At 33.7% G+C, this 25,635-nt stretch overlaps 1 protein-coding gene across 2 annotated transcripts; it reads left to right on the top strand.

The window, feature by feature from the left end:
* The first annotated feature begins 20,533 nt into the window (after positions 1–20,533).
* LOC111897444 (probable leucine-rich repeat receptor-like protein kinase At1g35710) lies at positions 20,534–24,283 on the top strand. 2 transcript variants are annotated; one of them, XM_052769350.1, is made up of 2 exons: positions 20,534–22,473; positions 24,109–24,283. In XM_052769350.1, the coding sequence occupies exons 1-2, from the start codon at positions 20,637–20,639 to the stop codon at positions 24,177–24,179; spliced, it is 1,908 nt and encodes a 635-aa protein (XP_052625310.1). In that variant the 5' UTR covers positions 20,534–20,636; the 3' UTR covers positions 24,180–24,283. The 2 variants fall into 2 exon arrangements, with proteins under 2 accessions (XP_052625310.1, XP_023749179.1); XM_023893411.3 differs by lacking the exon at positions 24,109–24,283 and having other exon boundaries at positions 20,536–22,549.
* The last annotated feature ends 1,352 nt before the right edge of the window (positions 24,284–25,635 follow it).

Here is a 25,635-nt window from a genome sequence, read left to right as displayed (position 1 = left end):
CATGAGTTCTTATGAACTATTTTTGAGCATTGGAACAAACCCGCGCTTGCTGGAATCACCTTATGGAATGTGATAAAAAGGGTGATCGCAAGACGATAATATCATATGGTCTTAAAACCTAGATATATGGTTTGTTTTTTGTTAATTGGTTTTCATTGATAATGCGAAACTGCATCAGTAACTTGATGTTATAAAACGCATTGTTGTGTATAGTTGATTAATGAATAATTAAATGCATATAAGTCGAAGTTTATCTGTTACTTTTATCCTAAGGGGGTAAAAGCAATATCTCAGCCGCTCGATGATTTGATTTGACTTATGTGTCGGGCCCGATCAGAACTAAATTGATGTGTTCAATTAAGTTCTATGTCAAATAAATATGAGATCGAGAAACCAAATGCTAGACAATTGGTTCCATATAAATGTCTGCATAATATCTAAACAGACGACTATACGATCCCTTATCTAAAGGACAAGATTGATAAGATCAAAGTTTAACAGCATCTTTGAGAGATACGATTGCTAATCGGATTATACTTGTATATAGTTACTAGACTTATCCAAGTGGGAGACTGTTGGAATAGTGTCTAAGGCTGCAACTATATTAGGCAAGTATTTGACCCGGTTGTGCATGGTCCTTTTGGGTTGCCTTCACCATAGCAACTTGACAGGATGATTTATAATGAGAGAAGAAATATTATTAATATATTATGAGAATAATATAAGGAATAATAATATTATTATTTTATTAATATAAGTCATAAATTAATTAAATTAATTTGGTGACTTAAAGAGATTAATTGAAGAAAGGGGCATAAACTGTCAATTGTATGATAGTTGTACTTTGGGCTATAATCCCTTATGGATAAGGGGTGGACGGTTTTGGGGGCTTAGGATAGGCCTAGAATTCGTCTAAGGCTTATCATTAGGGTATTGGATTGCTTAGGGCCTAAGTTATCCAATTAGGGTTTAAGGGTGAAACCCTAGGAGCCTCACTAGTATAAATAGACCCTAGGGGTTAAGGAAAATCGGCACCCTTGTCTCTAAAGAAACCCTGGCCGATTTCTTCCTCCTCTCTCCTCTCTCTATAATCATCCTCTTGCTAGGTTGGTGTTTGTAAGCCATTAGAGGAGTGACACTTGTGACTCTAAGCTCCAAGGACAAGAAGATTCAAGCAAGCAACTTAAGGTAATCTTCTAGGTCTGTTTTTCTTATGTTATTACCTAGATCCATTGTTCAAAAGTCTTGGATACAATGCATGTTCAATTAGAGAAACCTAGACCAAGCATTAGGGTTTGAATGTGCACATAGGAATGTTCATATGGATAAAACCCATCATCCGTCACATATGCGACATAACCTGCGCAACCCTGCTGGAAGTAGCGCCTCGCTCTCGCTGTTGAAAAAAGAATCGGTCCGCGTTGTGGCTTCTCGTCCTGAATCACTAACTCTCCCCTGCTAGGAGTGCGAACCCTCACTAGCTGCAACTCGCAATCAATCACCGCCCCATTGGGGCTCAGCCAATCCATGCCTACTATGACCTTGTTCCCTCGCAAAGGAATAGGGACCAGGTCCACCGAAAACTGCTCATCGAATAACTATAGCGAGCATGCCTTATTCACCCTCGCGACCCTGACGGTCCTATCAGCGGCTATCTCCACCTCGAGTGGACAATCCAGCTTCCCAGGAGCTCTGCTAAACCTCTTGCTAAGCGCAAGGGAGACAAACAATCGGGTAGCCCCCGAATCAAACAACACTGTAGCTAAAATGCCGTTCACTAAGAACGACCCTATACATAAACATATAACCTTAGAAACAATCAATAATAAATATAGAGATAAAAGGAAAATACGTACTTGTCACCATGTCAAGAGTCACTCGCGCCTCCTCTGCTGTCATCTGAAAAGCTCTACTCTTCGCCACTGGCGCCTCGGCCTGGCCCTGACAACCGTTCGTAATCATCAATGTAGCAGGGGCAGGTGCTGACACCTTCCCTGCTGCTACTAAGCTTGGGCACTGGGACTTTTTATGTCCCCTCTGATTGCAATGGAAGCAAATCAGATCTGATAATGCGGTGGTGGCGGTAGAAGCTGTACAATCTCTGCTCATATGCCCAGTCCGACCGCACTTGTAGCATCCGGAACTCCCTGCCTTGCACGCCCCATCGTGCAATCTCTCACATTTGCCACACCGATTGTGGCTCTGCTGACCTCTGGACCTATGATCTGAAACCTTGGGCTTCTTGCTCGAACTCCCTGTAGCCGAAGCCGCCTCTGGCTTCCTCTTCTTCTCCATCTCAAGATCAATCTCTCTCTCTCAAGCCCTCGCAATCATATCATCCAGCGTCTTGCAGCTGGATCGGCTCTCAAACTGGCGGATATCAGTCCGCAACATCTCATGATAACGGGCCTTCTTCATTTCCTCGTCATCTACGTACTGAGGAACAAGAAGTGTCATCTCCCTGAACTTGGCGGTAATCTCTGCCACCATCTCTATAGTCTAAGTAAGGTCCTGAAACTATTTGGCTAACTATTGCACCTCAATAACTGGTGCGAACTCGGCTCTGAACCTGGTGGTAAAATCAGCCCAAGTCATAGTATCAAGTGCTGAGTCGTCCCCGATACCATGCCCAACCTCCTCCCACCAGTCACGTGCCCTGTCCTTCAGGAGACAGGATGCTAATCTGACCTTGTCCCCCACCAGGACATCTGCTAGTGCGGAACGCGTTGGCAACATCTGCCTACCACCTAGTACTCGCAATGGGGTCCTGCGCCCCATGGTAGTCTGGAGCTCCACAAGCCCGGAACTCCCTGAAGGTGAGTGTGCGCGACCCCATCATGGCCGCCATCTCATCACGAAATGTGCTCAACTTCTCATCCATCAACTCTAAGATACCCTCCTTAGTCGAACCGAAGATCATAGGAGTCTGCTCAAGTATGATACGGGTAACTTTTGAAGTGAAAAACTCCCTAGTCTGCTCATCTAACTGTCGGCCCCCGAGCCTGATCCTGATCCCTCCCCGGCACCTGAACTGCCGACTGCTGGCCTAGGGCGTAAAACCACCATTCTGAAAACACATCATGATAAACATCAAAAACACTGATATATCTCGAGGGATCGCTACTACTACAGGTTTCCTAGTCTCGCCTTGGCCTTCCTTGATTCAAGTACAGATCCTCTGCTTCCAGTAGTATGGGCCCTTACTACCTTCCACATCTATCCGTACTTTCCTCAAGAACCGCCTCGACTCCGCCAAGTCACTACTACTGCTACTAATCTCTGCTACTTTCATCCTAGGCTTGCCCTAGGGGAAATCTCTAACTAAAAAAACCAGTCCTCAGCTGCTGAAGGCCTCCTTGTAATGCTAATTAGTCATCACCTGAATACCATCACATGTGACGAGGCTCAGATAATTCTTCGAGTAAAAGACTCATTCCCACAATGGTTGGACTCAAACAAGAGCTGCGCAGTAGGGCCAAATCCAACACTATGAGATTATTCAACCCTAATCTCATGTGATGTGTCGTATTCACCTAATAGCTATTTCCCATCACTCGGAGTCCCACAAAGCACAAAGAAAGCAGCATTCGGACACAGGAGACTAATCAAGCAACTCTATTCTCATAACAAGAAACTGTACTAGCATAAAATGCTAAGCTCGTACTGTCAGGCATAACCTAAACAGGCTATCCTACTGCTGTCTACTCAATACTAGCATGCAATTCTCATAAAGCTGAAACACATATAGCAGACACATAAGGCATCCTCCTAGATCCTTAGTCCTATTCTAGCATGTTGTTCTACTTAAATTAAAACTGATAATCATAACATAAACTTGTATGGGTAATTTGGGAGTACTTACTTGAGCTCGGCTGATCTCATGCACCACACCCTTTTTCTCATTTTCAAAACTCTTTTCTTTGTAAGTATCTTTCTCAAAAATTCTTTTGAAAATATTTTTCTTTCGAAAATCTTTTTACTATTTCCTTAGTTTGAGTTCAGTCACACCCGTAAGTGTGCCTGAATCCCTCAAACCAAGGCTCTGATACCAACTTGAAATGACCCGAAATACGGCCCAAAATTTTTCATTTAAATAATACTAAGGTTATCAACAATCTATAATATATCATAAAATCGTACGTCATAAATCCCAAAAAGTTATAATAGAGGTGTCATAACAAAAGAACCGTAACAACATATCATAGTATATGAAATAAACTCCTAGGACAAAAGCTGAAGCTGTGGTGTGTGCAATGCCATCATCCCGAGCCCTTCCCTTTGCTTGCGGAAGTACCTGAAACCAAAACTGAAACTGTAAGCACAAAGATTAGTGAGCTCCCCCAGACTAACACATACCATACAATCATATAAACACATATTGGGCCTTGCCCACTGCATCAGACCGAAGTTCGGAAACTGCATCGGACCGAAGTCCGGAACTAACCAGGGCCTTACCCTCTGCATTGGACCGAAGTCCGGAAACTGCATCGGACCGAAGTCCGGAACTAACTGGGACCTTGTCCCCTGCATCAGACCGAAGTCCAGAACTAACTGCATCGGATCGAAATCCGGAACTGAGTGGGACCTTGTCCCATGCATCAGACCGAAGTCCGGAAACTGACTAAGCATAAGATAGCATAGCATAAACATATAAACTAGCATAAGCACATATACTCCACACTGCATCGGACCGAAGTCCGGAACACATAACACAAAGACATGCTTGAATCACAAAGACATCAAGCACACTGAACTTCTGCAACGGACCAAAGTCCGGAACTGACTGCTAACTAGACGGGCCGACATTGTGGCCGTAGACCCGTTCCAACTGGAAGGAAAACTCACCTCGTAGTGCTGACTGCTATGATGCTAACTCTAAAAGTGGCTGATCGCCGCTCCGAAACTGTCCGGCTACAATTTCCAAAAACACTATATCAATTACTAGTAGGGGTGTAAGTGAGCCGAGGTACTCGTGAGCTACTCGGGATCGACTCGTTAAAAGCTTGACTCGAGCACGAATGAAACGAGCCTGAGCTAAGCTCGAGCCTACATATGAGGCTCGTTTATTAAATGAGCTCGAGCCGAGCTTCAGTTAATGGACTCGCGACCCTAAACGAGCTTAAACGACCCTATACACACACACATACATATATATATATATATATATATATATATATATATATATATATATATATATATATATATATACGTACATACGTACATACATACAGATATACACACACGCATATATATATATATATATATATATATATATATATATATATATATATGGAAGCTAGTTTAGGCTCGATTAGGCTCGCGAGCCCACTAAATTGTTCACGACCCGAGCTCGAGCTTCATTTTAAGGCTCGAACGAAGCTCGAGCTTCCTCAAAATTAAACGAGCCGAGCTCGAGCTTGGTCACGCTCAGGCTCAGCTCGGCTCGTTTACACCCCTAGTTACTGGTAAATGCTATTGGGGTCAAATGACTATATTACCCCTGGTCAAAGTCAACTTCCAGGTGACCGGACTCGCCGAGTCCCTCCTTTACTAACTCTGCCTTTAACTCACTGATCCCCTTTCCCATTCACTGATTCACTCTGAACTCACAACTCGAAGGGAAAACGGGGACTCACGACTCTACTCGTCAAGTCCGAAGAACAACTCGCCGAGTCCTGTCGCAGATTCCATGCAATCGAATTCTAATCCATTCCAAGGCCTCTAACTCGTAGATGGGAGCCCTTGGGACCATCTGAACACGTAAAGTTGCTGACTTTCCGTGTAACTACGAAGGAATGAAGCCATTTCACTCAAACACTACTTTTCTTGGGAAAAACTCATCCAACTCGCCAAGTTGTAGAACAACTCGTCGAGTCTAAGGCAATCTTCATCGGACTCGCCGAGTTGCTCATCCAACTCATCGAGTCCAAGGCTATCTTCATATGACTCGTCGAGTCAAGCTTGTGACTCGCCGAGTCCATTCAGTCCCTTTTTCCATACAGGCCTGATTTGAGCCATGCAGCGGCTCTAAGTCACAGATCCATGCTTCTAGGGCATGCTTATCACGTAAAGTTGCAAGCTTTACGTGCATGCATGGCTTTAAAGGCTTCAAATTCCAACCCTAAGCTCTTAATGGGTTCCAAGCTCAAGAGGGACTTCAATCACGACCATAACTGAAACTTTACACTTCTAGAATGCAATGAGAGTCCAAATCTGAAGTTTTCATCCAAGGAGAGTCCATATTTCAAGTTTTGAATCATAAAAGGCTCCAAAGAAGGCATAACAAACATAAAGGAGGTTATAATAGAGGAATGCACAATGTCATAACTTCATTACCTGAATGAAGAAAAAATGTAAGCTAACTCCTGGATCTTCCTTTCCTTCTATGGACCTTCTTTCCTTCCCAAAGCTTCCAAGCTATCACAAGCACACTCCAACTCAACAATGGGGCTAGGGTTTACAGGGGAAATGTTCTGAGAGTGATAGATGCGAGGTTGGGGACGCATAAATGTGTTTAAATAGGGTGCAAACCCTTAAAATTAGGGCTTCATCAAGACAGGTGGACTCACCGAGTCCAGCGTATGGACTCATCAAGTAGCCATCTCAAAACGCGTTATCGTCCCGACTCTACTCGACGAGTCGGGCTACAGACTCGTCGAGTACCCCTTCAGAAATGAAAATATTTTATTTGAATTACATACCAGGAATGGGGGGTTACATATAACTATAAAATACAAAAAACATAACATTTAAACAACATACAAAATTAAAATCATGAAACCACAAAAGTTACCATGATTCCTCTTTCCTGATTCCACAAACTGTCGTAGACCAAGCATATACCACACACACGACTACACTTGATAATCTACCCACTATGCATTCAGAATTCTTAAAAGAAAAGAATCAAAATATAAAGAATATGATTTATGTTTCTGATTTCGGGTTATAATTTCAAATTTCGTAGTGTGGGATTTAAGGAATTTGCTTTATAACCAAAGAATAAAAATGTAGCTTCTTAAAACAATATTTTTTTTTACCATTAGCTTGCAAGACTCGAGGCCATAGATTTCTGATTTTTGCCTATGGAGCAAAATTTGTGCCTAAAATTTGTATGGCCATAAGAGCTGGACAAATTGTTTTGCCCCTCTTCGTAATGATGCAATGGGCAGTGGCCCAGCTCGCCCTATGCTTGGGTCGGCCCTGGTTCAATTTTGACCCTCCAAAGTGCAATAGATTTAATGATCGTAAAACGGTTTTTCATAGTTTGAGAGGATTTGTTTCGTAATTAACGTGATTTTGATGTGTTTGGTGTGAATAGTGAAGTCAAGTAACACTTACGACCCATGCAAGAAGATGAATGAAAATAAATCTACTTTTTTTACAAATTGGATGCCTAGTCAGTGCCATATGGAGCCCACATGGCACAAAAACCTTGATGTACCTTGTATTGTAGGTTGCAGTGTAGATAGGTACATGTACAAATGTCCGGGGTTTAATTTAACTTATTTTTTGAACATTGAATACTAAATGGCTACTTGTCCAAAACTTTGACGTCCGCTAAACAAAGATTAAATCTATTTAAGAAAAAGATTACTCAGAAAATGACTTATTTTAATAAATTGCATTTAGTGATGGATACAAAATTACTTAAGGCGTGGTGTAGCCGTTAAGAAAACATTCAATGTGGGTTTATTAAGTGTGGCGCACAAATAACGTATCAAGGCATGCATTATCACATTATGGGCGAGTTTTTTTTGTTTTTTTTATCAAGCCTAAAATAATTGAATTTTTATTAACTTTTTTATATTAAATATTAATATAACACTTCTAAAAACTTGATATATTTGATAAAATTCAATAATTATATGATTTATCGTTTTTAATATATATATAATAGTCACACGTAAAAAAAACATCATGGTTCGCCATGACTTAACTTTAACTTTGTCACCAAGTTATGTCTTAAGTTATTTAGAACCTTGCATACATGTATGTTAATAGAATGTAGAAAAACTAATTACTTAAAAAACTAGAGTATAAAAAACCAGACCTGAATTAACCAAAAGAACCAAAAATCGATTAAGGAGTGAACAGGAAACTAAAAATCGGACTGAATACCACTAACCACTAACTGGTCCCAACTGGTTTCGGTTCAATTCTACTATGAACTATGTTATCTAAGAAGATGTTTTGTATCGGAACCGATCCAAACCATATTGGAACCAAAAGAACCGAAAACCAAAAATGATAAATTTAGGAAATCGAAAACCAAATCGAATACCACTAACCGGTTCTAGCCGGTTCATGTTCAAGTTTGGGTTTTGGGTTAAAACACTCATCCCTATGTCTTATTGTTTGGATGGGGGAACCTTAGATTATAATGAGCTCCATGCCTCCATCCCAAATGCTTAGATCACTCTATCAATGTGTGACTAGCATATATAGAAACTAATGAGCTTCAACCTTTTCCATTTATATCACCTCAAATAATGTGGGATACATTTATGAAGCAAGTTTCACACCATATTTTTAAATTTATGAGATTAATGTAACAACACGTTAGATCTGTTATATTTCATTTCTGTTAATGCCCTATTGGGCAATTTTTGTTAACGACGTTTTCTAATGTGCTATGAGACATAATTTTTAATTAATAAGTATTGTTTTTCAATAAATTAGAACAAAGAACCAACAATGTACTTTATATTGGAAATGAAAAATATATAGTATGTAAAATTTTACGGATCGTATATTTCATTAAATTCTCCAAAATAGGGCTTTGCCCTTAAATAAAATAAAATAGAACTAAACTAGGCTAAAAACAAAGAAAATTCTTTTAATTTAGTCAGACCCACAACTCCAAAAAAATTAATAAAAATTAACCATAGTTTAATCTATAGCGGTCTATTTATATACAACAAATAAATTTTTAATGGAGTCAAACTCTTTAGATTTATCATTACATTATTCAAAACGTACATTATCTCTATCTAGGGATAAGCATAACCGTCTCATGCAACTCTTTGGAAACTTCTGCAATATTCTAATTCATCTTTAGGATTTAATTAATATTCAAACTCGTTAATTAATTAAAACTTTTTAATTAACTGCAAAATAATTTATAATTAATTTATTAATTATTTAATAAATTAACAATTTATTTTTCTTTATTTCCTTCTAGTCAATTGTGTAATAAGGCTAACTTAAAAAGACCATGCTATTATTAAAAATATTATCAAAATAAATAATAATTTTGATTACTATTTCCAACTCTACATTTGCCTAAGAATCTCCACTGCTTGAATTTAAAAAAGACAAAACTTCAAAAATGGTTTCTATGGTTTCTAAAAATATCAAGTTTAGTCTCTAAGTTCAAAAAACCTCACAGATGGTCCTTGTGGTTTCAAAACTTTTAACAAATGGTTCTTTTCACTAACTTCGTTAGCTTTTGGCCGTTAAGTGAATGACATTTCTGTCATTTCACTACCACAGAGACCATTTATGAAGTTTTTGCCTTATTTTAAAATATATATATATATATATATATATATATATATATATATATATATATATATATAAATATTTAATATTAAAGGGTCCCCCCCCCCCCTCTCTTTCTCTCTCTCTCTTGTGCGTCTTCTTCCTAAAAAGATCAAGATTCAAATTCCAAATCAACTTTCCACAAGCTTGATTTCATCTGGGTTTTGAATCTTGTTATCAATCAAACCTCAAATTCCAAATCAGATAAGGATTCAAAGCTTTGTTTCGTGTTTTAATTGAATCGAAATCTCTCTATTTCTTTTCCCTGCTCCAGTTGAGCCTAATCTACATCTTTATCGGACAAAGAAGACTCCCGTTATTCCAATTCGAGCTCCAGCTTTTCCGATTCACCCTTTTCCCTTTCTCTTCTTCCACGAACAATCACCACCACCATTTATATGTTATCTCCGACCAATAGCTACCCTTTTCTACCCCCATCTGATATGTCTTCTCCGACAAGTTCAAAGAAATCAGTCCAAAACAATTTCAAAATCAAACATGTTACAACCTCTCAGTAACCCATGTGAGAATACAATCGCCAGAAATCACTACTTTTCTCTTGCCCGACCCACCCGCTTGACCCTCAACATCACCTAATATATCTTGCCATCATCCATTGTACCTCGCCATCACCCAAACCAGGTAACATCTCCGACGAACACCAACAACACCATCACCTCTTCTTTATTAGTCCTAATTTTCTTCTGTCATTCTGAACAACCCGGCCATGTTTACAGGAACACAATGTTACAGAGAAACAATGCATAAACCCATTACATTACTTATAGAAACAATAAACCCTAGAAATTATATAAGCATAAGCAAACGAAAAACCCGATTTCTAATTCCACAATCAATTATATCACTGCAACATTATAAGGTTTCTTCTTCTTTCCTCTTTTCTAATCGGGTAAAAAAACCCTTTCAAGTTGGTGGATTCAGATTAGGGAAGAAACATGTTACATAAAACGAGTATGAGGCTTCAGTGTCGCCAACGCTAGCTAAGCTGATGCAAAGAAAACCAAACAAAGAGTTCTGACTATCAAGCTTACCAAATTTCTAACTCAAGTATGTGGTAGTTTGATTGAGAACCAATTTTACAATCAAAAGGAGAAGTCTTCGTATGTTTGCAGATTTCTGAGTAGATTTCAGGGGGATAAGCGATTTATTGGTGATAGATTTTGGTTTTGATTTGTTGATTATTGATTTGTGTTCTCTTACGGTTGAGAATCGGGAATGAGGGTTGCGATTTCTAGGAAGGAAGACCGATCAGGAAAGAGAGAGAGAGAGAGAGAGAGAGAGAGAGAGAGAGGGAGAGAGAAAATAATTATATTTTTTTTTATTTTTTTTAATAAGGCAAAAACTTCATAAATGGTCTCTGTGGTAGTGAAATGACAGAAATGTCCTTCACTTAACGGCCAAAAGCTAACGGAATTAACGAAAATGACTATTTGTTAACAGTTTTGAAACCAGATTGACAATTTGTGAGGTTTTTTGAACTTATGAACTAAACTTGATATTTTCGAAAACCATATGAACCATTTTTAAAGTTTTTGTCTTTATAAAATTATTCAGTATTCATATCATTATTTCTATTATTTCAAATAAGATATAAGTTTTGATGTTGATGGTAAAAAAAAACTATTCAACTAAAGCTCGAAATCATATGCGTTTACTCACCATCTAAACAAAATAAAAAGAATTCTGATAATTTACTAAATAAAAAATTGATTGGATTATGAAAAAAATTAAAAATATAGCATAAGAAATAGTTAACGAGGCAACATGTAAATGAAAAAATAGATGTTAAAGTTAATATGATCTTATCAAAAATTACATTCTTTATTACCCACAAAATGTAGATGTTAAAGTTTTAAAAAAATACATCCTATCATATTGGTAAGCTAATCGTGGGTCAATATCAATAAAAATAATAATTCTTTCTAAATCTTGATTCGTTCATAGCTTGCAAACAACACGAAATCATCAACAATTTCTAATAGGCTAGAATTGCAAGCTGTATCTTTGATTCAATAATGTATTTGAAATAATTATCACATCATCGACCGTTTATGTAACTTCATATTAGTATTAACATACCTTCATTCGTGCTTATAGTTCCATATTAAAACAAAAGTAGAGAATTTCACAGGGACGTAAGGTGATAAGTGGCCGATCTACAAAAGTGTGAGAGACGGTGTTGGTTTAGGTTCAGAACAACCAGAGTGGTCTTGCAAATGGGTTCTGATTGCCATATAGATTTAATCTTGCAAGTTTAGTGGGGGATTATAACGGAGGACCTATTCTTTTTTATTAAATATTCATATCATTTCTAATATGTATAGACACAAACATATATTTTAATATATACAAAATATTTTAAAATTTTTACTGGGGTCATTTTAAAGAAAATGTTAGTATTATATTGATGTCGGATTAAATTGTCAAGCCGACATGTCATGTTTGAAAGACCGGTGTGAATAGTTTAAGGCAGATATAGTGAGTGAGAGAGAAAATACCAGAAAAAAATATTTAATATAAATATGTGATTTTTAAGAAAGAAGTTTTCTTTGGGGATGATTATCTTTCTGATTAATTTAATACTAATAATGGAAAATCCTTATTATTAGGGGTGAACATGGGCGGGGTTGGATTGGTTTGTTTTTGTGGTTGCTTTGTTTTTGTCTTTGTCAGCTTCTTTGTCTGCTGCTTTTTCTATACCAGAAGAGAAAGGTTGTGTGTTCGGAGGGATCATGTGGCCAAGCACCTCAAATACCCGATGGTGGAATTTTGAAAAGTTCAGCCCATGACGAATATTGACCATTCTCCGTCTTAAGTTTTATAAGGATGAGATTGTTGATGTTTGTCATTGTGATTGTTGGACGTAGTTTTTCCATGGTATTTTATTGAAGGTTGCGATCAGTGAAAGAGAAGAAGAAGAAATCCGACCACAGGTTGAAATCACATAAGAGAGGGGAGAAGGAGGACTGGTGGCAGCATAAGGCTAAATCAAAGAGAACGCTCTGATACCATAATAGCATACATAATAATTCCACATTGCCCCTTCTGTATTCCTTGATAATCTCTATACAAGACACAATTTAAGATCCTTTTATTTTTGGACATGATATCCATGTCTTATCTCCAAATATATTCATAATATAGTGCAAATATATATCCTAGTCTAATACCTACTTATATCTAAGTTGCACCACAGAACTATATAATACATCTACTCTAATAAATGAAAGTTTTTTTTTTTTTGTCACATGTCATCTTCTCCTTCATTTGGACACATGATATTTTCTAAAAATTTTAAATTTTCTATTTTCCACTTGTCATTTTATTGTATTTTTTTCATTTTATTAAATTAAAATTCCACATTTAATATGTAAGGTATTTATTAAAAAAATGTTTATATATGTAATGTATTCAATACATTAAAGTCTCATTAATTTTAATAATTCAAAAAATTTCTCATTTTTCTTATAAATTCAAACTTTTCAAATTGTTAAAATTTTATATTTAATTTTTTTTTAAATAAACACATGTAATATATAGGTCTTACACCTGGTATATAACATGTGTAAAAAGAAAGTGAAAATAATACGAAACAAAATGCATGCAATGATTAGAAAGCCTCAACAGCGCATTAACCACTAGAATGTGGTGTATATAATTTTATATACGATTCTATGAATGAGAGTATATAATTTTATTGTTCATCATTCTAATATAATCCATTCATATATAATCTTTAAGTTATAAGTGGAGTTCTAGGTCCTGTAAGTTTTACTTGGTTTTATAATGATCATTAGTATATATAATATAAGAGAAAAAGAAAAACTTTTGCATGGAAAGCAAGGTAATAAAAACCTCTAAAATAAATTTTTTTAGCACTATTTTTAACTTTTCTTTTTCTTTTTTATCATTCAATGTTAGATCAGGGTGTTTTTGGCAGCTTAATTGGATACCAAGCTTTTTGAATTATAAAATAATTGGTATTTGATAAGTTATCTTATAAAACAATAATGTTTGATAATAATTAACTCACGTCAAATGTAATGTAATATAAATGGACATTTAGATATACTATTATGAACGGATTTACATCAAATTTGGCCAATAATTTATAATTACAAAAAACTCTAATTTGTAAAACGGATTTTTGTTTAATAAAAACTAGATTATAGCCCGCATTAAACGCGGGAAACGCATAAAAAAATATATAATCGTTTATAGATATTGTATAATTATTATAAAAAAAATATATGGTTATTGGTATTATTGAAATGTATAGAAAATACATTGAAAACGATAAATATATATAATCATTGAAAGATTTCTTTGTAGACATCATTTTTTATGTTATTAGTTGAACGGCTTTCCTCGTCTCATATAGTTATGATATTTATATATTTATAAGCATTTTAATTAGACGTTCCTTGCATAATAATGTTACCTAATTTAAACATATATTTACAACCAATATACCGTTTTTTCTATTGCATTAAATATTGACAACTATTTCATTTATTCAAATAAAGTTATGTAATATAATTTATAAAATGTTAAATGTTATATAGATTTAATTTTAGTATATCATCAATGGATATTCTTTTTCTAAATCATGATTGGTTTATTTTAAATTGATTATAAATATAAATGCTAGCTTTTATGTTTGTTCTTATTTATTTGGTATTCACAAAAACTTTGCATTAGTTTTGGCGCAACTTTGAATAATTTTAGTACATCATCAATGTAATTTGATATATCTTTCAATTATATGAAATATCAAATAATGACATTTCATTACTATTGTGATAATTTAGTTTATATATTGTATTTTCACTAAATGTACTTTTTACAAATCTCCTAATATCTTATAATTTTTATCTTACTTTATAATTTTGTCATAACTATGTTATTTTCAAGATTGACTGTTTTAATAGTGTTTTTTTTTCAGTCTATTCAATTTTATATTTCATTGTACAACATCATTGTTTGTATGTATTCTGAAATTTCACTTTAAAAATGCTTAATGTTTACACCTTGATATTAATTTTTTTAATAAACTCATGTAATAATTATGGAATATATATCTCATTTTAATTAACATTCATTTCCTTTATTATATCAAATTCCCCATTAAACGAATATACTTTTGGAAAATAATTATTATAATAGGGCAGCATTATCTAAGACGTAAATGTTTGATATACTTTTGGAGAAAAAACAATCAGGATCATTAAAATAATTTATATAAAGAAAATACAAATTTAAATTTGTTGAAATTATGGATGAAATTACTGGCGAAAATTTATTTTGGAGGGAGTTGTATTTTGTAAGGTATAATAATATTACAAAATTTGAAATATCTATATTTGTTGTGTAAATTAATAAATTTTATTGTTACTATACAAAGATAAAAAAGTATGTTGATATGATATACAAAAACATAATAATTTCAATGATATTTTAAAATCATACCAAAATTAACCGGGTTCTTATGACATAAAAATTAAAAAAAAAAATCATAATCATCGCTAATATATAAAAGTAAATTTTCGTAATTAATGTCAGTTCCCAAGATAGTTAATTTTTGTTTTGTTAAAGGTACCTAATATCTTTTCATGTTTATTTGAAAAGTTTCAGAAAAGTAGTTAACTGATTTCATGTAATTTGTGACAAAGAAAATCGAAATATATAAATACATACATTTGATATAGGAACAAAAAATAATCGAAAAAATATAAAAAGCGAAAGAAGGTACTGACTTTCTAGCGCACAAGAGTGAATGTTTATAGCAGAGAATGATGATGGAAGTTATAAGCAATATTAACGATGTTGTAGGAGAAGGTTTGAAGAAAAGAAACGATTGAAAATAAATGTGAGTCGCGGATTCAATGATGAATCGTATATGTATGTGATAATTTGAATATGATTTTTCGGTATTAATGATTTCCTAATAAAAAGATTTTATATTAATGGTTTACTAATATAAACGGATTTATATTAATGGTTGATATTAAGGCATTGATTGAAATGATTTGTTAGTAATATATTTTTAACATTAACCATATTAAAATCTTAATAACTGAAAATTCAAGATGTAAAATATGGAAAACTTTTATTGGAATTAAATACATTCCATTTCAACGAATGTAAGTTATTGATTGATGATTGGAAAACATTTATTGGAATTAAATACATTCCATATGGGGAAGATGATGTCAGCAATTTGATCTAAGGGTGGAAAAAATAATATTAAAATACAATTAATGGTCCATATTATTTAAGATGATGTCATAAGGTTTCTCTTTTAGTACTATTTAAGATTTGTATAGAAACGAATAGGTAAGAGGACATTGAAAAAAAATATAAAACAATTATAAAAAGTTACAAAAAATAGTTAACAAATATTGTAAATAATTGTCAAATAAAAACGATGTTTTATGAAACGCTTAGAACAATCATGTATCAAAAAGTTTTAAAAAAGTTTTGAGCTTATAAAGGTGTATTAATTGAAAAAAATTAGAAAAGTCCATGGAACTTATCAATAATCTATTATATATTATATTTTTTAAATGACTTATAAACTATTTTATTGGTCTTTAAAAATAGAGTAAATTACTGAAATCGTCTCTATGGTTTTGTCAAAATTATATGTTTGGTCCCTAACTTTTTTTTTTTGCACTCGGATCGTTCATGTGGTTTGATTTTGTTGCGTTTTTTGTCCCTATGGTATGGTCCAAATTGCGATTTTGGTCCCTAACTTTATGTAGGTAAGGGACGGAAAAACATAACAAAATCAAAAACCACATGGACGATCCGAGTGCAAAAAGAAAGTTAGGGACCAAACTTACAATTTTGACCAAACCATAGGGACTATTTTAGTAATTTACTCTTAAACATACTACTCCTTCCATCCCAAATTAATAGTTTATGTTTCCTTTTTTATTTGTCTCTAAATAATTGTCTAGTTCTAAATATATATATATTATTTTTATCAAAATATCCTTCATTATTAGTAAAACTACAATGGAATTAAATACAACTATCATAGAATTAAATGCAACAAAAAAATATATTTGTCATTTCATTTAATAAAGTTAATGATAATTAATGTTTTGTTAATCTATGTGTTTTTTGTATATCAAATCCATAAAGAATACATTTGAATGTACATTTGTAAAGTCCGTCATGAAAAGATAGATGATGATATTTTGTTAATGAGAAATTAAATATCCTTTTACTTTTGTTCCTACAAATCCTCATATCCAATTAAATGATGACATGTGTTATATTAATGTATTAAAATATAATTAAATGAACATTAAATGATACACATGTCATTATTCAATTGGGTAGGAGGATTTGTAGAAAGAACAAGTAAGAAGATATTTAATTTTTCTTTGTTAATTATATATTGTACGGGAGAAATTAAATATCATTCTACATTTTGTTCCTACAAATCCTCCTATCCATTTAAATAATGACTTGTGTCAAAATAATAATCTAAAATATCTTTTAATTTCATTAAATGAACATTAAATATTACACATGTCACCATTTAATTGGGTATGATGATATATATGAATAAAAGGTAGGAGGATATTTAATTTCTCTACGTACGGAGTTCATTAGAAAATAAATTGGTTGATTGTCTTGTAGATCAGCCAGACAAGTATGTTTATACAAACTGTGTTCTAATATTTTCATAATATATTAGTTCTATTATGGTCACGGTGAGATGTATTGAACATGGTTTGATTCATAATTTATAAATGTCATCATGATACTTTTGGCATGTTTGGGTGAATTATGAATACATTCCTTCATAGATATCTTTTAGAACATATTCTATATGGAATCTTCGCTTAGAGATAAAAAAAATTTCATAATCATAACGAAACATATCAAATGTAAGAACACATGCATAAGTTACAAACCAAAAACATATCAAATGGAAGAACACATGCATACGTTACAAACCGATCTTGTTTGAGATATCTCATTCTCACATTGACACACTTGTCAACTGTGGGCATAGTTTGGATGATACATCACCAAACTCATGTTGTGACAATCATGAACACCTCACTTGCTCGACAATGATGTCACGTGCCGTTGGAGTCGTACATAAATCAGTTTTTTCCATTTCGGTAGAAACCAAAGATATTGTTAATCAACCAACCCATTTATGCATATGAATTCAATAAATATGTAAAATGATATTAATGTTCATCGAAATTACGTATTCTTTGAATCTTTTTATATAAACATGGCAATATTGTTATTATAAAGTGTATGATAGATGTCTTAAGATTAAAATTTGAATACAGGCAGTGACATGAGTCTAAAATACAAAAATAAATTGTTCACGGTTTAAATAAAACCGATAGAAAACCATATAGACTTTAGAAAGCATGATTATTTTTTTTAAAACAACTATAATCTACTCCTAAATTATTTATAGTTCCACTTAGACAAAACTGTAAAATTGGTCCTTGTGGTTTCATAAAAACTTTGGATAGGGTCCAAAATGTTTCCGACTTGCATGGAATGTCTAAAATCAATAACTTCCTTTGATTTTAGTCCATTTTAGTCATTACAAAACCTGAAAAGACTTTTTTACCCTTTTGATTTTTTTTTCATTTTTAATATCAATTTTAACTATTTTATAATTAAAAAAAAAATATATATATATCCTTCTCTGTGTGTGTGTGTGTGTGTGAAATTCTCTCTTTTTTCCATTTTCTTCCTCACTTTTCACTTTCAAATGCAGTTAAATGAAAAAAACCCCAGATCAAAGAAGAAAATCCATGCCAAAAATGGAATAAGAATCAGTGAAGCATTAAGATCAACTTGCCCATTTCCCGACCATCTTCTTCTTCCCATGTTGATCAACCCCTCTGATTGAATTGATTGAACCCACCTACCTCATCTCTATGTTGTGTCTCATCAAAGAAATGTGGTACGATGTCTCTGGCGAGACCAAGTGTTCGTCACCGACCTTGCCTCCACCGACGACTTAGGAAGCTAATACTCGGGGCTTCCCTTATTTGATCTCCATTCTTGTAATTAAAGGTGTCTTTTATCTTGCTAATCTTACCCCTCTTTGTGGAAATCAAAAACCCAGAAGATGAGATGATGTAAACTGAAAACACAGAACAATATTTAAACCAATGTCGGAGAAGATGAAGTGGTGGTTGAGCGATGTCATCAGATGTCTTGACTCCTAACTCCTAGAACCAACACCTTTATTAACTTGTTTCGTTTGTGAGAGATTTGATTTTCAGGATGTATACGTGAGAGGTTTCAATTGAAGGTAAAGGTGAGGAAGAAGAAGATGGGAGGGGGTTGTGATGAACCTGCTCTCAACGATATGAGTCTTCCTCATCAGATCGTTTGATAACGATGTGTATTTTGGGGTTAAACCAACTATTATTTATGAGCCTCACCACCAGAAACAATATCTAAATCTGTAAACATGTGTGTTGAATCTAAAATCAAGGTGCACTAACTTTCTGAGATAATCTCATCCTTCTTTAACACATAAACAAATACGCACAATAAAATTAATGTAGATTTCGTAAGTGTGTGCTAACTTCGCCATCGGTTTGACTTGGAAACTGAATCAAAAGTGTGTATGTGTGAGTGTGTGTTTACTGTAGAGAGGGAGAGAGAGAAAAAAAAACGGTGGAGATGGGTGGGGATAATCCTTTTCTTTCCTTTTTTAAAGTTAAAATGGTATTAAATTCATTATAACAAATACAAAAAAGAAAATGAAAGGGCATAACCGTCATTTCAAGTTTTTTTTGGATTAAAATCAAAAGAAGTTTTTGATTTTGGACATTCCATGCAAATCAAAAGCGTTTTGGACCCTATCCAAAAATTTTATGAAACCACAAGGACCAATTTTATAGTTTTGTCTTCCACTTATGTCCTAATTAGAATTAAACTCTCGACCTTAAAAGTAATCTCAACCTTAAAGAGTAAGGAGTAACCACAATATAGGATAGCTCTTGACTAGAAGCCTTTTAGTGAAATCTTAATTATTTATATATACAACTTAAAAAAAAAACTATTTTAGATGGGTCTAATGTTCCACCTTATGTACATGCGAATAAGCTATCATTATGTTTTACGATATATCAACAAATTTTTTTTATTGAAATCTCACATCTACGTACTATACGCGTTCTCAATCACATCAATACATATGTTAAAATATGGCGCTAGTATAATAAACATCTACGTACTATACACGATCTCAATCACTTCAATACATATGTTCAATTTTTTTATTTATTTATTTTTTTTTTGAAAATGTAGTATTTCGCATATCTAATAGACATGCAGTCAAAGTTATCGTCTAACACCGCATAGACTCAACACAACTGATCTGATCTTATAAAACCCATGTCATAAATGACGTGTTTTAGCAGCTGGTTGAGCAGTCGTGGCATACAAACAACATGCAAATGAAGTCTTGGTTCGTTTTCATTGAGAATAGTCTCATATCGGCTACACATGGTGTCATTTATATCTATATATTTTTTAATCTATTTTCTACCTCTCTTTAAAACAAAAACTATATAAAAATATACATTTGGAAAGAATATTCAACACTTCCCATGACTCTTTATACTTTAGATATTGTTATGTCAGAGGATATTTATTTCTTTATTACAACTCCAACAAAATTAATTGGTATTATTTAAATAAATCTGAGTAGTAAATTTTGCTTCTAAGTAGTGTTATCTCTTTTAACTCATCTAACAAATATGAGATTTGTCAAATTATAAATATCTCGCTCTTTTTGCACATTATTTGTAAAAATAATTTCTCTTTATCTTATTATTAAAAAATTAAAGTAATAAATTTTGATCATTTAAAACGCATTTTTTTAAATTGTACTTTTAGATAGTTTCTATAATATACTAAAAGTCAAACAAATTACTTTTAAATAGTTTAAAGGGTCTCTTTACTCCTTTACATAATTCTTTTGTATCAGAAAACTAATTCAGGCAACTGTTCCCACTAATCACTCGCTCTTGTTCTTCTTCTCCATTATCTCTGCAACTTCAATGGAGATCCAAACCCACATAAACACTTTCTCTCTCATCTTCCTCACTCTTCTCTTTTCGCCATTAACATCAGACGCCTGCCACCCTATTGATCATCAAGCATTACTCGACTTCAAACACAAAATCACCTCAGACCCTTCAAAACTCTTACAATCATGGACACCTGAAACTGATTGCTGCAAATCGTGGGATGGCATTGCCTGTGATTCCGCCGGCAGAGTTATCAATGTCTCCCGTTCTGGCCTCGTCTCCGGCGACGAATCCATCCTCGACACATCCATGTCCGGTACCCTCTCTCCTTCTCTTTCTAATCTCACATTTCTGCAACTCCTTGACCTCAGCGAACTCAAAGATTTAACCGGTGGGATCCCGCCGGAGTTCGGAAAACTTTCACGTCTAACCCACTTGTTTCTTGAAGCCAATCAGCTTTCTGGTTCAGTTCCGGTCACTTTTCGTTTCCTTTTCCGGCTAAAAAAGCTTTACCTTAGTGATAATCGTTTGAGCGGAGGGATCCCACCGGAGATTTTCCGATCTTTTAAATCCCTTTCGGAACTTGGTCTTTCGGGGAATCAGTTCTCCGGTGAGATTCCATCGTCGATTGGGGAAATGGTTTCGATAACACAACTTAACTTTCATGAGAATAATTTCACCGGAATCATTCCGGAAACGATCGGAAAGCTAAAGCATCTTAAAAATCTTGACTTGTCGAATAATCAGATCACCGGAAACATCCCGGAATCGCTTGGATCGCTAGAGAAATTAGAGCTTTTGTATCTTAATCAAAACCAACTTTCTGGTTCCATTCCTTCTTCCATCGATGGTCTCGTTTCTATTCAGTTCATTCGTATGTCGGAAAATCAACTCACCGGTGTAATCCCGCCGTCCATCGGGAAGCTTACGAAGATCCAAAGGTTGGTATGTGATAACAATAAGCTCACCGGAAAACTACCCGCCACCATCGGTCATTTGATCAGTCTCACCGATATTTACTTCTCCGGTAACAGATTAACCGGAAGTATTCCTGCAAGTTTCGGCAACTTAAAGAACCTTCAAGCACTCGATTTATCAAGAAACATGCTTTCAGGCCCGATTCCACCTCAGCTTGCTAAATTACAGAATTTACAAACTCTAGATTTGTCATTTAATCCTCTGAAGCTAATCACATTACCAAATTGGTTTTCCAAACTGAAAGTTTTCCGGCTAAAGATGGCAAACACCGGAATCCAAGGTCCGCTTCCGGGATTCCTGTCGTCGGCATCTACAATCTCAGAACTGGATTTATCCAGCAACTCATTAACAGATGAATTACCACATTGGATCGGGAACATGACGAATCTTTCAAATTTAAATCTGTCAAACAACCGATTCACGAACTCGATTCCAGCTGAATTCAAGAACCTTTCCCTCCTAATGGACCTCGATCTTCATTCCAACAACTTTTCCGGCGACATAAACAGGATTTTCAAGAAAAATGTTCGAGACCCACTTGGCCATTTCAACACAATTGATTTATCGTATAACTCGTTTTCAGGACCAATCAATGTTAATGGCGATGAAGTGGCGATGGATGAAGTTGTTTCTTTGGTTTTATCGCATAATCCGATTGGCGGAATGATACCGGAATGGTTGAGTAAGGGGGAAGGATTGGAAAGAATCTTGATTTCTAGTAATAAGTTGATAGGAAAGATACCGAAGGAGTTGTTAAATTTGAAGAAGTTGAAGGATTTTGATGTGTCAGAAAATAGATTAATCGGAGAAATTCCTGGGCATATTGCAAGCATACCAGCTTCTGCTTTTTTGGGTAATCCTGGTTTGTGTGGGACCCCACTTCCGCCATGTAAGCATTCCTTTTGATGATGTGTCGTTTTGTTTTCTATTTATATAAATTTTATACAAAAGTTTTATTGAGAATCTATAGTTACTCTATGTCTATTTTATTTATTTATCTATTTATTTATATCTCTTCTCCCTCACAGAATAGAACTCCTATAAACTCAGAAATTGCAAGCGATGAGTCTCACATAACGTATTTATAGCATGAAAAAAAATTACTATGTTGATCCGCTTGCCTCATTAAGTGGCCTCTATCTAAAATGCAATTCTTTTGTTCATTGTAAATAATATGGCATCCATACTATTGATCACAATGCTCGAACCACCAAGCTAATGAAAGTATTTGTTTGGAATTTTAAATAAGACTAATATCATAAAAGTCTTAATTTGAAATGCCTAATTAGAAAAGGCTCTAAGAATTTTCTTTTATTATTGGTATAACAAGAACTTTCTCATAGAATTATCACTAGCTACTTATTTCATGGTTAATTTTGTTAACTTTTGTGAAAAATCTATCCTAAAATTAGGTTTAAAGTTTAAATTTGGTCCTTGCAATTTTGAAAAAAAATAACACCACTTTATTTTTCATTTTTTGTATATTTTATTTATTTTTGTTTATTTATACACATTTTTTATTTTCGCTTATATATATATATATATATATATATATATATATATATATATATATATATATATATATATATAGAGAGAGAGAGAGAGAGAGTTAGGTTCAAATGTTTTCACTATCTACTGTATGTATGTATGATTGATTCTGAACCAATCATTTTAGTTATTTTAAGAAAATAATTAATACATATTAAATGCTGAAGATGTAATTAATATCCATTATATCTTCAATATGTAAATATGCATTAATTACTTTCTTAAAATAACTAAAATGATTGGTCCAGAATCAATAATACATGCACACAATAGATAGTAAAAACAAAATAACCTAACCCTATATATATATATATATATATATATATATATATATATATATATATATATATATATATATATATATATATATATATATATATAGGGAGTGGTTCAAATGAGAACAAAAAAATTTTAAGAACCGTAAGAACCTCTAACTATAGATGTTTATAAAGGATTTAGGGTAACCCTAAACCCTAAACCTTAAACCCTAAACCCTAAACCCTAACCCCTAAACCCTAAACCCTAAACCCTAAACCCTTTATAAACACTATAAACCATTTATAAACACCCTAAACCCTTTATAAACACCCTAAACCCTAAACCTTAAACCCTTAACCCTAACCCCTAAACCCTAAACCTTAAACCCTTTATAAACACCCTAAACCCTAAACCTTAAACCCTTTATAAACACCCTAAACCCTAAACCCTAACCCCTAAACCCTAAACCTTAAACTCTTTATAAACTAAAATACAAAATAAATAAAATATAATACGAAAAAATATGAAAAAAATAAAACAAAAACAAAAACTGTAAAAAAATTTATGATTATATTAGAGTAAAAAAAAACAAAGATAAATAAAGTGTGTGTGTGTGTGTGTGTGTGTATATATATATATATATATATATATATATATATATACAGAGAGAGAGAGAGTTGTGCAACCCTTTGTCAAATAATACAGCTGCCTCAACCAGGTGCACGAGTTGGCAAGTCTTCAAACCAAAGAAAAGTTTTGCAATGCCCATACATGAACGAAGCAAAATGATCTCACTTTGCGGTTCACATAGCTGGGGAAGAAGATTCATCAAATCGACAACATTTACAGCTCTCTTCCTTGCTAACCCGCTAATAAACCCCGCATCTCTACTAGCCCCCCCCCCCCCCTCCCCCCTCCCTCCCACAAAGAACTTCACTCCCAAAGATGGTCTCCTTATATATGTTGGGAATAAGCCGGTACAAAGCTTTCTACCATCACACGGGGGCAAAAAAATCTTTGTTTTTTTTTTTTAATATTGAACTCCAAACCCAATCCTGAATCACTAAACTGAATAATGTTCAACACTTTGGTCACCTCTTCTGAATCCCTAGTGACGGTCTCATCATCTAGATATCAAGCATGAAGAAGGAGCGTGCAATTGTTTCTAATCTCATGTACAAACAGGTGCAATAAATTCTTTTAATTATGATATAGACTTAAAATGTAAGATAAGTTTATTATGTAAGATTATATTATAATATAAGATATGATAAAGGTTATAAAAAGTTAATTTGGGTTAATAGCAAAATTAAGATTAAGGGATCAATCTTCTCAAATATGGAAATATAGGTTTGATGTTTAAATTACTTAACTGGATCTTGGACCTTATTGTTAAGATACTAACTGATTAAGGTAAATTATGAATATCTAAACGTGTATGAGAGTTGGGCATTAGTTGGGGAATAAATTAAAAACTTCAAAAGTTTCGGGACTATTCTTGTCAAAAGACCCAACATTTGAACTTTAAGCACCAAATCGGTCATGATCAAAAATCTTCGTTAGAGCAATTGTGTAAGATAGATAGGGATGGGAGACGATTTTAAAGAGAATGAGAAATTAGAAGCCTGAATTGAATTATCGAAGTGATTTTAAAGAATAAGAGCTTGAATCAACAAATAGACATTAGGAAGATAGCGAATCATGGTGTTAAAACCTTAATCAACTTTGAATTTCTTAAGCTTTAATGGAAATTTTTAGGTTTCAATGATGTTTTTCGTAGGTTAATCATCAATTATAATTATGTTTTGAAGTTATTTAACTCAGTATAGATTGTTAGTTATATAAGTGAATCAAATATTAGATTTGTCAAGGTTTGAACTAGAAGTTGACTAAATCTTCTTATAATTAGTACATCATGATTTGAAGGATGCTAAAAAGGTGTTAATATTATTGGAAGTTAGTTTGATAATCCTCGATGCAAATCATGGGTGAAAAATAAATGATAGAGTTTAACAATATTGTCCATATCAGAATATTTTAAAAACCGGTTTTTTAGTTGAACTGGTATGGTGACCGGTTTTCGGTTCAACCGATTTAACCGGTTTGACCGCCGGGTGAACCAGTTTCTATATTTTTCATATTTTTTTCTATTTTCCTACACATACATACATATAGAAATTATGAATTTGATGTTTACAAGTTCAAACATTACAAATACACATAAATATAAGTTGTGGATTGATCC

This window comes from Lactuca sativa, chromosome 3, assembly GCF_002870075.4.
Source record: "Lactuca sativa cultivar Salinas chromosome 3, Lsat_Salinas_v11, whole genome shotgun sequence".
Classification (NCBI taxonomy): domain Eukaryota; kingdom Viridiplantae; phylum Streptophyta; class Magnoliopsida; order Asterales; family Asteraceae; genus Lactuca; species Lactuca sativa.
Note: the sequence above shows the minus strand (reverse complement) of the source record. Positions and strands in the feature narration are given on the sequence as shown.

What these genes read in the sequence shown, in the direction of transcription:
- LOC111897444 (XM_052769350.1), top strand. Translation starts at nt 20,637, where the DNA reads ATGGAGATCCAAACCCACATAAACACTTTCTCTCTCATCTTCCTCACT. An exon ending in TGGGACCCCACTTCCGCCAT is followed by an intron (nt 22,474 to 24,108) that starts GTAAGCATTCCT and finishes TGCCTCAACCAG; the next exon opens with GTGCACGAGTTGGCAAGTCT.